The sequence below is a fragment of the Aotus nancymaae genome, unplaced genomic scaffold (assembly GCF_030222135.1).
Source record: "Aotus nancymaae isolate 86718 unplaced genomic scaffold, 86718_ANA_hifiasm-v0.15.2.pri h1tg000048l, whole genome shotgun sequence".
Classification (NCBI taxonomy): Eukaryota; Metazoa; Chordata; class Mammalia; order Primates; family Aotidae; genus Aotus; species Aotus nancymaae.
In genome coordinates this window covers 1757974-1772812 of record NW_026988462.1, presented here as the reverse complement: position 1 = coordinate 1772812, position 14839 = coordinate 1757974, and the positions used below count along the sequence as shown (strand labels likewise).

At 36.5% G+C, this 14839-nt stretch overlaps 2 protein-coding genes across 5 annotated transcripts in view; one reads left to right on the top strand and one right to left on the bottom strand.

The window, feature by feature from the left end:
- The window catches only part of UBAC2 (UBA domain containing 2), a 179416-nt gene that overhangs the window by 38518 nt on the left and 126059 nt on the right, over positions 1–14839 (top strand). For all 3 annotated transcript variants that reach the window (XM_012440952.2, XM_012440953.3, XM_064362183.1), the window contains 2 exons: positions 591–710; positions 1417–1526. In XM_012440952.2, the coding sequence (XP_012296375.2) occupies positions 591–710; positions 1417–1526 (230 nt within the window). The remainder of the gene's footprint in view (positions 1–590; positions 711–1416; positions 1527–14839) is intronic.
- GPR18 (G protein-coupled receptor 18) lies at positions 8863–13160 on the bottom strand. 2 transcript variants are annotated; one of them, XM_012440956.3, is made up of 2 exons: positions 12892–13160; positions 8863–9945 (listed from the first exon to the last, which is right to left on the bottom strand). In XM_012440956.3, exon 2 carries the CDS (start codon positions 9909–9911, stop codon positions 8916–8918), a length of 996 nt encoding a protein of 331 aa, XP_012296379.2. In that variant the 5' UTR covers positions 9912–9945; positions 12892–13160; the 3' UTR covers positions 8863–8915. The 2 variants fall into 2 exon arrangements, with proteins under 2 accessions (XP_012296379.2, XP_064218255.1); XM_064362185.1 differs by lacking the exon at positions 12892–13160 and having other exon boundaries at positions 8863–9768; positions 9857–10453.

Sequence of the window (14839 nt, the reverse complement as noted above, 5' to 3'; positions counted from 1 at the left end):
ATATATATATTTCCTCTTATATGTTTTTTATGCAACTAGAAGTTGGGTGAAACAATGATTTAAATAAACTAATATTTCAAACAGAGTTGTATTTAGCAGCAGTTACCATAAATTAGTTTGTGCATAGTTGCTATGAAGTAGGTTGATGATTAAAATTAAGTTCAGAAATGTATATTTTTGAGTTTATACCTAAGTTGTTTTTCAGTTACAAGTTTGTCTTATTCAGTAGCATAAAAATGAAGATTTGTTATCCTTTCATTCTACCTTATGTATATACTTTTTAAAAATCTTACCAAACACAATCCTAAAATTTCTTACAGGCAGTCTTTGGTTAATGAGAGTATGTTTTCTTATTATAAGCACAAAAAAAATGCAAGTACTTTTCATGCTACTGTTGGAAGAAACTTTTACTATGAGAGACTTGAACTTGTTTTTTAGAGAATATACATATATAGTTTTCCTTTTGTGTGTGCATTATGATTTTGTTGAGAGTATTCAAAATAGGCAGTGTAAACATAATAAATTTGCTAAGGAACATACCTGAACAAATCTTACTCTTGTTTATTGTTCTTTTTTAAATCCCCATCTAGATTTGGAGGTTGATATGTGGAAGAATAATTTGCCTTGATTTGAAAGATACTTTCTGCAGTAGTCTGCTTATTTATAATTTTAGGATATTTGAAAGAAGATATGGAAGCAGAAAATTTGCAGTAAGTTTTTATGTATTTTGCCCTTGCTACTTAGGCTATAGAAAAAAATTTTATTTAAATGATTTTATTTTGTTAAACTTGGTGTTATTATTTACAATTTTTTTTTTAATCAATTCTGTATCTGATTTGAGGCACATGGACATTAACCAAAGAAAATTTTAAAATATAAGACACTAGCATAATAATAATAATAATGATAATGTGTCATATTAGTTGTGAATAGCTAATACAAATTTTAATACTTAGACTTTAATAAAATTATAATTTATTTTGCATAGTGGTTTGTGTTTTAGTTGTTAAAAAATATATCTTCAGCATACTTAAAAATTATGGATATTAATACATTTGAGCAATATGGTTTTACTCTGCCCATTTTCAAAAATCTGTTTTAATAAAAACAAATAATTTCCATCATTTGTTAGCATTTCTTTCTAGCTTATGTATGTAATTTTAAAAAATCTTAATAAACACAATCCTAAAATTTCTTACAGGCAGTTTTCTGTTATCTTAACGAGAATATGTTTTCTTATAAGCACAAAAAAAATTCAAGTACCTTTCGTGCAACTTGCACGAAACACACACACACACACACACACACAAATACACACAAATACATACACACCTCTGAGCTAATTCTAGCTGAATAAACGTTTCTTTATTTTTAGGAGACTCATCTCTATAATTTTTCTGCTGTTTTATTTTGTAGTCCTTTTTGCTGGGTTCCTGGGTTTTGTCAGCCTTATTTGACTTTCTCCTCGTTGAAGCTATGCAGTATTCCTTTGGCATCACTGCAGCTAGTAATTTGCCTTCTGGATTGTAAGTAGCACTTAAAGATTGACTTAATTTAGAACTACTTGAATCTGATATAAAGTATTATTATATATGAAAATCAGTAAAATAATATTTTAAACTTCTAGATATGGTAAAATTGATTTCATGTGTAAAAATGTCCAATTTATGCCTACATTTTCATTATGTTCTTGAAGTAGAATCAGTTTTACATTAATTTTTTAAAAATTATTTTCGAGACAGTCTCGCTCTGTCACCCAGGTTGGAGTGCAGTGGCGTGATCTCAGCTCACTGCAACCTCCGCCTCCCGGGTTTAAGAATTCTCCTGCCTCAGCCTCCCGAGTAGCTGGGGCTAAAGGCATATGCCACCATGCCTGGCTAATTTTTGTATTTTTTGGTAGAGACAGAGTTTCGCCACATTGGCCGGACTGGTCTTGAACTCCTGACCTCAGGTAATCCACCTGCCTCGGCCTCCCAAAATGCTGGGATTACGTGTGTGAGCCACGGCACCTGGCCACATTAGTTTTTTTTTTTTTTTTAGCTTTGAAATTTTGTGTTTTGGAGAATTTTTTTAATGAATTTCCTATTCTGGTCCTGATAGAATTAGTTTTGTGTGTTTTTATAGTGAAATTTGTCTTTGTAATTTTATGAACTCAACACAAAAATATGAAGTTTAATTAGATTAGGAAACAAAATTAATTTCTATGAGGATAAGCTTCTGAAGAATGATTTTTTAAAAGCTGATGTTTTATACACTTCCATCAAACATAAAGCCAGTGTATAGGTTATAACTTTGTAGACAACCTGCAGAATGTGTATGCTTTCATATTGCGTTGATCTTCTTTAAAAAAACAAAAACCATATATTAGTGTGTGAAGTAACTAGAATCTAGGAGCAGAGTTGGCACAGTAAGACTCCATCTCAAAAAAAAAAAAAAACAGGTTGGGTTCAGTGGCTCAATCCTAGCACTTTGGGAGGCCGAAGCAGGCAGATCATGAGGTCAGGAGTTGAGACCATCCTGGCCAGTAAATTTAAAAATTATCTGGGCGTGGTGGCATGCGCCTCTAGTCTCAGCTACTCAGGAGGCTGATGCAGAAGAATCGCTTTAACCCAGGAAACGGAGGTTGCAGTGAGCCAAGATCGCATCACTGCACTCCATCCTGGGTGACAGAGCAAGACTCCGTCTCAAAAGCAAACAAACAAACAAAAACCAAAACCCATATATTGGTGTGTAAAATAACTTGAATCTAGGAGCAGAATTATTAGCACATGTAAATGACCTCCAAGCATCTGAATTAAGTATCTGAGACACTATTTGGGAAATAAGGTAGGATGAAATGTAGACACCAGATATTCAAAATTCTGTGTGTGTACTATCTTCATTCTTCTTTTAATTTTAAATATGTGTTTTGAGAACTATTAAGCTGCTGTATGTATCTTGATTCAAATTCACTTTGGATCCCTATTTAAAAATTAGTGTTCTAGTAAGCTTCATACCTGCATTGTTCCTATTTACAGTGTAGCTGCCCTTTGTGAATTATAGTCGGTGTGACTATCTATGAATGTTGACCTTTAGCTGTTTTATTAATGTATGATTCTGAATAATATTTGAATGGAGACATAAAGTTCTGTGTCATAATTAGCATGCAGTTTGAATTCCACAGGTGGTCATTGTAATTAGACTGATAAGTTAAAGTTGACTATTCTGTTATTGTGGAAAATAGTGTAGTTATCAGGAATGATTCCACATTGATTCAGGAAAGCAGCAGCATTGCTAAATCATCAGTTTTCCCCAAAACATCTCTTATCAGGCCAGTTCTTTTTGGTTCCCTGTACAGCCCACTGAGTGATGGGAGGTATGTATGTCTGTGTTAGAATAAACTTTGGAGATGGATAGTAACTTAGCATTAATTCTTATTTACACTGTCTCCTTGTCTGATGACACTTCTTTTTCCTGCTGTACATAAAATTGAATGACAATAGAACCTTCATTTTCATTTATTTAATTAGGAATCCTATTAACTAGCGCATAAAACAAAGATTGATTCGATTTTGAAGTTGGTGGGAATATTTTTGCTTACTCTTAGAAGAGAGAAGGGATTTACCTACTTAAATCTCAGTTTGTAGAAAGAGTTACAAACTTGGATAAATTGTAACATTATAGCATCCCCTTTGAAAGACACTATAAATGTTAAGTCAGCCACCTCCTGAATGAGAATATATCTCTTTCTTTTCAAGTCACAAAACATTACAGTATATAGTATGACTTTTTTTAATCTTGAGGCTTTCTCAAACATAGACTTCTTGGAACACAGTTCAACAAGTAAACTTTGTATTCTGTAAATATATCTCTTAAAAACATTATTATTATTATTTGGTAGAGAAAATTTCTGGGCTCAAGTGATCCTCTTAAAAACATTATTATTATTATTTGGTAGAGAAAAGATTTTGCTATGTTGTCTAGGCTGGTCTTGAATTTCTGGGCTCAAGTGATCCTCCTTTCTCGGCGTCCCAAAGTGCTGGGATTGCTGGTGTGAGCCACTGTACCCAGCCACAAATATATCCTTTGTGGAAACTGCTGTTTCTGTGTTTAAATCAATGTGCTTCATGGACACAGGGAGGGGAACATCACACACCGGGGCTCGTCAGGGAGTGGGGGACAAGGGGAGGGAGAGCATTAGGGCAAATACCTAATGCATGCAAGGCTTAAAATGTAGATGACGGGTTGATAGGTGCAGCAAACCACCATGGCACATGTATACCTGTGTAAGAAACCTGCATGTTCTGCACATGTATCCCAGAACTTAAAGTTAAAAATAAAAAAAATCAATGTGCTTTACAACTTGCAGCATTTTTCACCTAATACCTAATATTTTTCTTCTCCATCAGTACCAAATTTATCTGCACCTCTAAAGTTTTTGTTTTGTTTTTGTTTTTTTTGAGATGGAGTCTTGCTCTGTCCCCAGGCTGGAGTGCAGTGGCATGATCTCAACTCACTGCAACTTCTGTCAACTGGGTTCAAGCGATTCGCTTGCCTCAGCCTCCTGAGTAGCTGGGACTACAGGCATGCACCACCATGCCCAGCTAATTTTTTGTATTTTAGTAGAGACGGGGTTTCACCATGGCTAGGATGGTCTCGATCTCCTGACCTCGTGATCCGCCCACCTCGGCCTCCCAAAGTGCTGGGATTACAGGGATGAGCCACTGCACCTGACCTACAGTTCTTTACTTCCTATTCTCTTTTTTATTTTTAGCCTCACCACTGTAGGAACTTCTCTTATAATGGTCACCAGCGGCCACCGAATTTCTAAAGCCACTGGTCATCCTATTTAATCTTTCAGTAGCATATTAAATGCTTTTAACCTCTCCTTATTTCATGAAACTACCTGCTCTCTTGAGTCCCACAAACTACTCCCTCCTAGTTCTTTTCAACCTTAGTTACTGCATACAGCTCTTTTCTCAAGTTTTTTTGGGCTATCTTGCCCACTCTTTTGATTTCAACTAAAGTGAACATCTGTTGTTTGCTTCCCAGCTCTCAATTTCCAATCCGTACTACTGTCCTGATCTTTCTGGAGTCTTATTTCTTTTCTTTCTTTTATTTTTAGAAATGAGGTCTTATTCTGTTGGCCAGTCCTGGAGTACAGTGGCGAGATCATAGTAGCTCACTGTAACCTCAAACTACTGGGTTCAAGCAATCCTCCCAGCTCAGCCTTCTGAGTAGCTGTGACTATAGGTGTGCCACCATGCCCAGCTAATTTTTTTTTTTTTTGAGACGGAGTTTCACTCTTGTCACCCAGGCTGGAGTGCAATGGCGTGATCTCTGCTCATTGCAGTCCTCTACCTCCTGGGTTCAGGCAATTCTCCTGCCTCAGCCTCCTTGAGTAGTTGGGATTCCAGGCACCTGCCACCATGCTTGGCTAATTTTTTTTTGTATTTTTAGTAGAGATGGTGCTTCACCATATTGGTCAGGCTGGTCAGGAACTCCTGACCTCAGGTGATCCATCTGCCTGGGCCTCCCAAAGTGTTGGGATTACAGGTGTGAGCCACTGCACCTGGCCAATATCTTTTTTGTTGTTATTTGGTTTTTTGTAGAGATAGAGTCTTGCTATTTTGCCCAGGTTGGTCTCAAACTCCTGACCTCCAGCAATCCTCCCGCCTTGGCCTCCCAAAGTGCTGGTATTATAGGCGTGAGCCAGCATGCCTGGTCTAGAGTCTTATTTCCTAATGATTTATAGATTCAAAGAAAACTCATGTTCAGAAGCTCTCTTCTCTTCTGGCTTCCTCTCTATCCTCTTTCCCTCTTTTTTCTTATTTTAGTTAGCATCTACTTGGAGTCATGCAAGCTAGAAATCTTTGCCTTTGCTTGTCAATGCAGTAGGTCACTGAGTTTGTTTTTATATTTTGAAATTTGAGCTTTCAGATTCAGGGGGTACATGTGCAGGTTTGTTATATGAGTATATTGCATTATGCTGAGGCTTGGGGTACAGATGATCTGGTCACCCAGGTAGTGAGCACAGTACCCAGTAGTTAGTTTTTCAACCCTTGCTTCCCTCCCTCCTTTCCCTCTCTAATAGTCCCCAGTGTCTATTGCTGCCATCTTTATGTCCATGTGTACCCAGTGTTTAGCTCCCACTTTTAAGTGAGATCATGTGATATTTGGTTTTCTGTTCCTGCATTAATTTATTTAGGATAATGGCCTCCAACTGCATCCATGTTGCTGCAAAGGACATGATCTCATTCTTTTTTATAGCTGCATAGTATTCCATGGTGTATATATACCATATTTTCTTTATCCAGTCCATTGTTGATGGGCTCCTAGGTTGATTCCATGTCTTTGCTATTGTGAGTAGTTCTGTGATGAACATGTGAGTACATGTGTCTTTTTGGTAGAATGATTTATTTTCTTTTGGCTGTGTACCCAGTACTGGGATTGCTGGGTTGAATGGTAGTTCTGTTTAAGTTCTTTGACAAATCTCCAAACTGCTTTCCCTAGTGGCTGAACTTACTTACATTCCCATATTAGTATTCCCTTTTCTCACTTATATGCAACAGTGTATAAGTTTCCCTTTTCTTCCCAGATCTCACCAGCATCTGTTGTTTTTTGGCTTTCTAATAGCCATTTTGACTGGTGTGAGATGATATCTCATTGTGGTTTTGAGTTGCATTTCTCTGATGATTACTGATGAGCATTTTTTCACGTGTGTTGGCTGATTGTGTATCTTCTTCTGAAAACTATCTGTTCCTATCTTTTGCCCACTTTTTAATGGGGTTATTTGTTTTGTGCTTGTTGAATCAAGTTCCTTTTAGATTCTGGATATTAGACCTTTGTCAGATGCATAGTTTGTGAATAGTTTCTCCCATTTTATAGGTTTTGTTTACTTTGTTGATAGTTTCTTTTGCTGTGCAGAAGCTCTTTGGTTAAAATGGGGCCCCACTTGTCAATTTTTGTTTTCATTACAACTGCTTTTGAAGACTTAGTTACAAATTCTTTCCCAAGGCTGATGTCCAGAATGGTGTTTCCTAGGTTTTCTTCTAGGATTCTTATAGCCTGAGGTCTTGCACTTAAACCTTTAATCCATCTTGAGTTACTGTTTGTATGTGGTGCAAGGTAAGGGTACAGTTTCATTCTTCTGCTATGACTAGCCAGCTGTTCCGCCACCATTTATTGAATAGGGAATCCTTTCACCACTGTTTATTTTTGTGAACTTAGTTGAAAATCAGATGGGTGTAGGTGTGAGGCTTTATTTCTGGGTTCTCTATTCTCTTCCGCTAGTCTGTATGTCTGTTTTTGTACCAGTAGCCATGTTGTTCTGGTTATAGTTTGAACTATATTTGAACTATAAGCCTTATAGTTTGAACTCAGATAATGTGATGCCTCTGGACTTTTTTCTTTTTTCCTGCTTCAGATTGCCTCGGCTATTTGGGCTCTTTTTTTGGTTCTGTGTGAATTTTAGAATAGTTTTTTTCTAATTCTGTGAAAAATGACATTGTATTTTGCTAGGAATACCCTTGAATCTGTAGATTGCTTTGAGCAGTATGGCCATTTTTTGTTTTCATTGCAATTGCTTTTGAAGACTTAGTCACAAATTCTTTCCCAAGGCTAATGACTAAACTCTTCTTATCAAGACAAGCTATGGCAGAGAACTTTTCTATATAATAAATTTAAGCATAGATTCATCTCTATGGTTGAGAGTTGACTCTTACTATGTGTATGTGTAAAGTAAACCTACACATCAAATACAGGTGTTGTTTTTCTTGTTTTAGAAATAATTATGTGTTAAATATATGTAAGATATATAAATAATATATAAAAATGTATATAAAATATATAAAGATATATATTTTACTCATTTGATTATTAAAACTAAAATCTTTGTGTTTTTCTCTTTATCGAGAAACTGCATCTCACTACCACCTCATGTAGCTCTAAGAGTGTTTACATTATCTAAACGTTTGCTTTTTATTATTGACAATTGGTGTTTGATATAAAAGAACTGACCTTGGTTTCTAGGTGTGGTTCTTCAGCTGAGCAAGTCACATAACCTCTTTGAACTTCAGTTTTTTATATTTCAAACAGAAGAATTATACCAGAAATTCCAAGGGACCTTCTAGTGTAAAAATGCTATTTTATGATTAGACTTTTTTGTGTTTTTTGATCTTTTTTTTGTTTCTAAAGAATGTGAATTTACCTGTTATTTCCAAAAATCAATCTTTCTTTCTTTCTTTCTTTCTCTTTCTTTCTTTCTTTCTCTCTCTCTTTTTCCCTTCCCTCCCCTCCCCCCTCCTCTTCCCCCCATCCTCCTGCCCCTCTGTCACCCAGGCTGGAGTACAGTGGCTCTATCTTGGCTCACTGCAACCTCTGCCTCCCAGGTTCAAGCAATTCTCCTGCCTCAGCCTTCTGAGTAGCTGGGATTATAGGCGGGCACCATCATCCCCGGCTAATTTTTGTATTTTTAGTAGACACTGGGTTTCACCATGTTGACCAGGCTGATCTTGACCTCCTGACCTCAAGTGATCTGTCCATCTCAACCTCCCAAAGTGCTGGGATTACATCATGAGCCACCACACCCAGCCAGAAATCAATTTCTAACCAATGCATATATTTGGTTCTAAGCCCCAGTAGGATATGATTATGTTAAGAGTGATAAAGATAATTTAGTGGAGAGGAAGTTATAGTTGAATCATTTATTTTACTTCCATAGTATTGAGGATCATATGGGCTTTGCAGATTATAGTTCAGTTCCTTTCTTTTAGATGGTAAGTTACTTGGTTTGTTACTTTATTAGGAGAAATTAAATGGCAAGACTAAGAATTCAAGGTTCCTATTAGTACTATTTATACAGAATACTCATTGACCCCAGACTAGTGCGTAAAGTGAATTTTAATGGGATTGAAGTAAAAAAACCTTTCTATTATTCATAGCATTTCACTGTTTATATTGCTTAGTGACCGTAAACTACCAGATCGGAAACTTTTTCTGCGCATGCTTCGAAGGTAGTTACGGTATAGCATGACACTAATGACTCGAGCCTGAAATTGTTTTGAAACAATATAGTAGAGAATCACATCCAGACACGTGCTGAGGTTCATAAGGAAGGTAGTAAAGGCTCCCCAGGGATTATAACTGTTCTCCCCTGATCCCAGCATCAGGAAAGCAAAACAGATGTGGAAGGGCATAAAGCAGATGAGCACCTGCACCAGCAGCGTGATGATGATCCTTATGGACTTCTCTTTGACTTTGGGTTTCAGCTTAGACGTCCTGCCATGAAGGAGACTATGAATAATGACCAAGTAGCACCCAATCATGATGAACAAGGGAATCAAGAAGAAAAATGTCAGTCGAGTGAAGTTCAGCACGTTCACGGCTTTTAGATGGATAATGTCAGAAATCTTGAGACAGGTGGCGGGGCTGGAGCCTTTATCCGGGTCTTTATAGAGCAGTAGCAGAGGGATGGTCGTGGTCAAGGTCATTATCCATACTCCCACACACGCCATCACGGCTTTGCATGTGTTTTTAAGTTCTTTGGCATACTTCGGCTGTACAATGGCCATGTATCTGTCGGCACTAATAAAGGCAAGAAGCCATAGAGCAATACTTGGGTAAAACACTGTGAGAGCTCCAAGAATCTGACAGAAGTACTCTCCAAATGGCCATTCATCTTTTGCGTAATAAAACATTCGAAAGGGTAAAGTCATGATAAATATCAAGTCCAGTAATGCCACGTTCATCATATAGATGGTTACACTGGTTCTCTTCTTGGTGGTACAACTGAAAACCCATAATGCAGTGACATTAACGAATAATCCAATTATGAAGATACAGCTATAGAAGACAAGGGCTGCAATTTTGTATTCACCTGGATGTGAGTTGTTAAAAGGGACAGGTTGATCTTGATCGTTCGGGGTGATCATTTTATAGCTTGTTGGTAGGCATGACACTTAGAAACTGTAAAAATAGTTAAGAAAAATAGGAATAAAACTTTGGTTGAAAAATAAGTGCTTAACATTGTCTCACTCAGCTTGGCTGTCAGTGAATTTTAATTTTGAGAGCATTTTATGTTATAGACTCACTCTATGTGTCTTAGTATTTGTTAAGGAATCCATTCCCTAGAGATTATTACTAATTTATATCAATCTATTAAAATGGTCCTGGTGTCATAATTCATTGACAATTTCATTCATCTCTCTCTCTCTCTCCCCCTGCTCACTTCCCTTCTTCCTACAAGAATAACCATTTCTTTTTTTTTTTTTTTGAGACAGAGTTTCGTTCTTGTTACCCAGGCTGGAGTGCAATGGCGCGATCTTGGCTCACCGCCTGGGTTCAGGCAATTCTCCTGCCTCAGCCTCCTGAGTAGCTGGGATTACAGGCATGCGCCACCATGCCCAGCTAATTTTTTGTATTTTTAGTAGAGACGGGGTTTCACCATGTTGACCAGGATGGTCTCGATCTCTTGACCTCGTGATCCACCCGCCTCGGCCTCCCAAAGTGCTGGGATTACAGGCGTGAGCCACCGCGCCCGGCGAATAACCATTTCTTTACAATTTTTTCCTATAGTGTGAAATTAGGTAACAGTTGTTTCTGTAAGTATCCTTTGATTTGGACTAATAGGGAAAAGGCCATTCTGAATTTTGAATCTTATGCAATTGTTTGCCACTTTTTATCATCTTCATTCTGTTTAAATATTTTGCAACCAGATGAGCAATGTCTAAATAATGTATTTTTGTTCATTAAATATAATTTTAATATGCAAAATATGTAAATAGAAATATGGAAAATTAGTCAAGGAACCATTCAACTGGTTAACTACTGAACATTCACAGTAATTCTCATTTGAGAGAGAAATAGGAACTTTTCCTTTGTTACAGCTGTAGCCCCACTGTCTATTAAGCATGTAATAGGTACTCAATAAAATATTTACTGAATCAATGAATAAATAAAGGAACTTTTGGTGAGATGACTTACAGCAGCTAAAACACTCTCATTAGTAATTCTCTAGTTAGAAAATGAAGAGTTGTTTAGCTGGCCATTAAACTTTTTTTTTTAAGTGGAAACACTTTATAATATTTATAACCGTACGTTCTCTTTAAATTATAGGTCTAGAAACAGTAGTGTTTTGTGCCATGGTCAACAGATCAAGAACTGGACTGTTAGAACAATAGATGAACTCTTTTCTAATGCACAGTTGGGAGTACATAATGCCAAGTCTTGCAGGTTTTGTTCACCAAAACATGAAACTGCTTTCAACTGCTCTACTTCAGTGGTGCACAGAAAGCAGCACCTTGAAAATAAGCTAGTGCCATTAGTAACTTTCATATCCTCATTCTACCTACATTCAGAAGCTTAAATATTTTTTAAATTTTAAAAATTTTCTAAGTAAATTCAAAAAAGGAGAATCTAAGGCAAGTAGATATTAATAAGAAGTCATTCAGTAACTTGATGTATATGTAGAAACTAATAAATTTCCGTAACCCTCCCCTCCCCAAAAAATCTGTCCATTTTAAATGGAAAGGAGTTTATTTGGGGTTGTAAATATCATTGAACCCCCTCAGTGTGAAACTTCACTCCCCCATGATGCAACACCAACAACAGATTTTAAAAATAGACTTTGCTGCAATGAAATGGAACCTGTGGCACCCCCTTGAAATGTGGAGGTGGATGAAAAGTTTCCTTAAAAAAATGTCACTTTGCAGAGTGGGCTGTCTTGAAATCAGCCCAGAATTTCTCTTTAATGAAAACTATGAGGGAGATTTGCTGTGGTCAGTGGCATCACGGGCTATTGATAATTAAGAATTAACTTGAGCAATTGCTGTGGATAATCACAAGATATCTGCCTACCTGCCTGCCTGCCTACCTTCTTTCCTTCCTTCCCTTCCTTTCCATCTTTCCTTCTCAAATATTTAGGTTAAATATGACTTTGGTATAGAATTATATATATTTTAAAACTTACATTAAATTTTCCAAATATTTGTGTAACTAGTATATTAATTTCTATCAAACGAGGAAAGTACTGCAGAGAAAAATTATATATCCAATGTCATTCAAAGGAGAGTAATTTTGGAGGCTTAAATCTTATTTTTAACTGGAATGAATTCTTAAGTAGTAGCAATTGTAATATAAATAAAATTTTGTATTTGTTTTTCTTTTTTACTGTTATATCAGGACTCCCTTCACCTATCCTCATCCTTTAATTTTGTGGCATAAGTCCTGTACTTACCATTTTGAGTAAATCTTTTTTCCCACATTAGGCTCAAGCTGTTTTTATGTAGCTTATTTGTCACCAATACTTCTATTCATTTGCTCAAGTTTGAAAAAAATATGAGTGATGCATGTGTTTTAAAGGCAATATAGTATTGGTTGTGTTCTGCAAACACAGACAGATTTTTGGATAAATATTGAAAAGTGATTGACTTTCAAGTCAGCTTTTTAAAAGCTGTAGATACCATGATTATCTGTAGCTTTTCTTTTCTTAAAAACCATTAACTATGTTTCATGAAACAATGTAATTGAAACCATGTGATGAACATTCCTAAATGTACATATGATTTGCCATAAATGTTTTCCTTAAGCTGAAAAAAATTTTATTTACTCTTAATGTAAAACAATATTGAAAATAAATGCAAAATCGTATTAATGTGGAAAAATGATTATATAGCATTTTTCAAGGTCCTTCACCAACAAGGTTCAGTTATATTTATTTTTTTTATAGAGACGGTGTCTCATTGTTGCTCCTAGGCACAAGTGATCCTCCTGCCTTGGCCTCCCAAAGTGCTGGAGTTACAGACGTGGGGCATTGTGCCCAGCCTGTATTATTACAATGAAATGATTTTTGAAATTTAGTACATAAAGCATTACTTTTGGCAATAATCATGAAGTTAATTAAATGCTGCTTACCTCCTGTCCATCAATAGGCTGTATAAGAGATGAACATTTTTCAGCATACCCACTTCTGTCGAAGAGATATCTTTGAATTGCCTCTGTTAAAATAGCTCTTTCTGGAAACAGTATATTTAAGAAATGTTGTATTTTGTTTTAGACGTTTGTTGCTTTAAAAAGTAGTTTCCAGCGTAACGCTTGGCATAGGAGTTGGTGCTGAGCTGACTGTAATTGCTGCTTTGTCTCTTTCAGGAAGTGCTTTCTGAAATAGGCTTTTTCACCTTATGACTCTACCCTGGATGTGGTTTTTCTCTTTCACAAATGATTTGTTTATGGAGTCACACTTAGCATAAGCTCCCCTTGAAATGATGGCATATACTTAAGAGAATTATATACAAAGGATAAAGTTTCTTCAGTTTGTGTACTTTGATGCTTAAAGTCTGCATCATCTATGGAAGGAAAAGGAGATTTAATATTGAGTAAAACGGGGTTTACAGTCTAGCTTCTTTGCTTTCTAAGCTGTGTGATTTTGTCTAGTTACTTACCCACTCTGACTAAGCTATTGTTCCTACTTCATTTCTGTACAGTTGAAATAGAGATAATACTATCCAGTAGGATTGTAAGGAGCCTAAACCAGAAAGATCCCAAGTTAACATGGTACCTGGCACTTAGTAGGTTCTCCTAAATGATTTGAGTCTCACTTTTTACTACTGAGTTCTTAAAAATTATAGAATATTTACATTTCTACTTTTTACTATTTAAACATTTCTAAATGTTTAAAAGTAGGCTCTTTAGTTACTTGCTTCTGCTTTGCCGCATACATTTATCCACTTTAGTTTGATGTATTTTGTAAGTCTCCTTTTCCAGTACATGGAAGTCTAGAAATAATTTCTTTTGCATAAAAATTTCTGTAAATCTTAGCAGAAAGGACTCTGAAGTCTGTAGTGGACTGATTTACATATTAGGAGTGTTTTCACCTAAGAAGGGAAATGAAACCAGCAGAAGGGGAAGTGAGCAACGAATCACTGCCTGCCTCGTTAGGTTAATTTTTTTACTTTCTCATTTCTTAAAAAAAAATTATCCTCTCATTTGCTTATCCTAAAATTTTAATTATGTTTGTATTTGGTTATGCATGGTTTGTCAACTTTTAAAAGGTATGGGAACTTAAATGTATTTGTTTTTTGAATTTTAGACAGTTTGGGGGCCCATCCATTTTTTTTCCCCCGGATAAAACCATTGTAAGTCTGTGGCTTAGAAAAGTTACTTAAATCCTTGCCTTTGGTGATAAAATACTTTTGATACATCCTGCGAGAATGATGGGTTTTAGAAGTGCTGAAGACAACCATAACAACTATTTCTTGTGTGAATGAAGAAACTGAAGGTCAGTTACTTGCTTAAGAACTCAGGGTGAAGCCAGGCCCAGTTTCTCCCACTGTAATAACTTCTTAAGAGGTGATTATATTGATCTGTCCACTAGATAGGACTTCTTATGGCTGAATTACATTCATCAATTTTTTATATGTGGTGGTATATTTCATATAGCACATAGGAGTTTGATATTTCAGCCAGATAGAAGTCTCCTGCCTGTAGACCTTATCTGTCCATTGTCTTATTCACATAGCTTGTGACTTTCCTAAAATTAAGTATTGATTAGCTTCCTCATTGCTGCTAAAATCAACAGATACAATGATGGCGTGTGTCTAGAAGAGTCCCCTCATTAAGACTTGAGTCCTTTATGGTACACAGGGACATTCTTTTTTCTGAATTGCCAGGCTCTTAGAGGAGGCATCCAGGAGCACCTGAGGGCTCCCCGTAGGCCTGGCTTTAGGTAGAGTGAGCTCTTACTTTTTCCCCATCTCGCCATCCATTCCAGCCCTCTGGACTGGCTACATTTGCTCTTTTGCCTCTCACATGCTGTTCCACCCATTTCTGCCTCTCACATGCTGTTCCACCCACTGAGGCATTC

Coding starts and splice junctions, on each gene's coding strand:
- GPR18 (XM_012440956.3), bottom strand. CDS start 9,911: ATGATCACCCCGAACGATCAAGATCAACCTGTCCCTTTTAACAACTCA.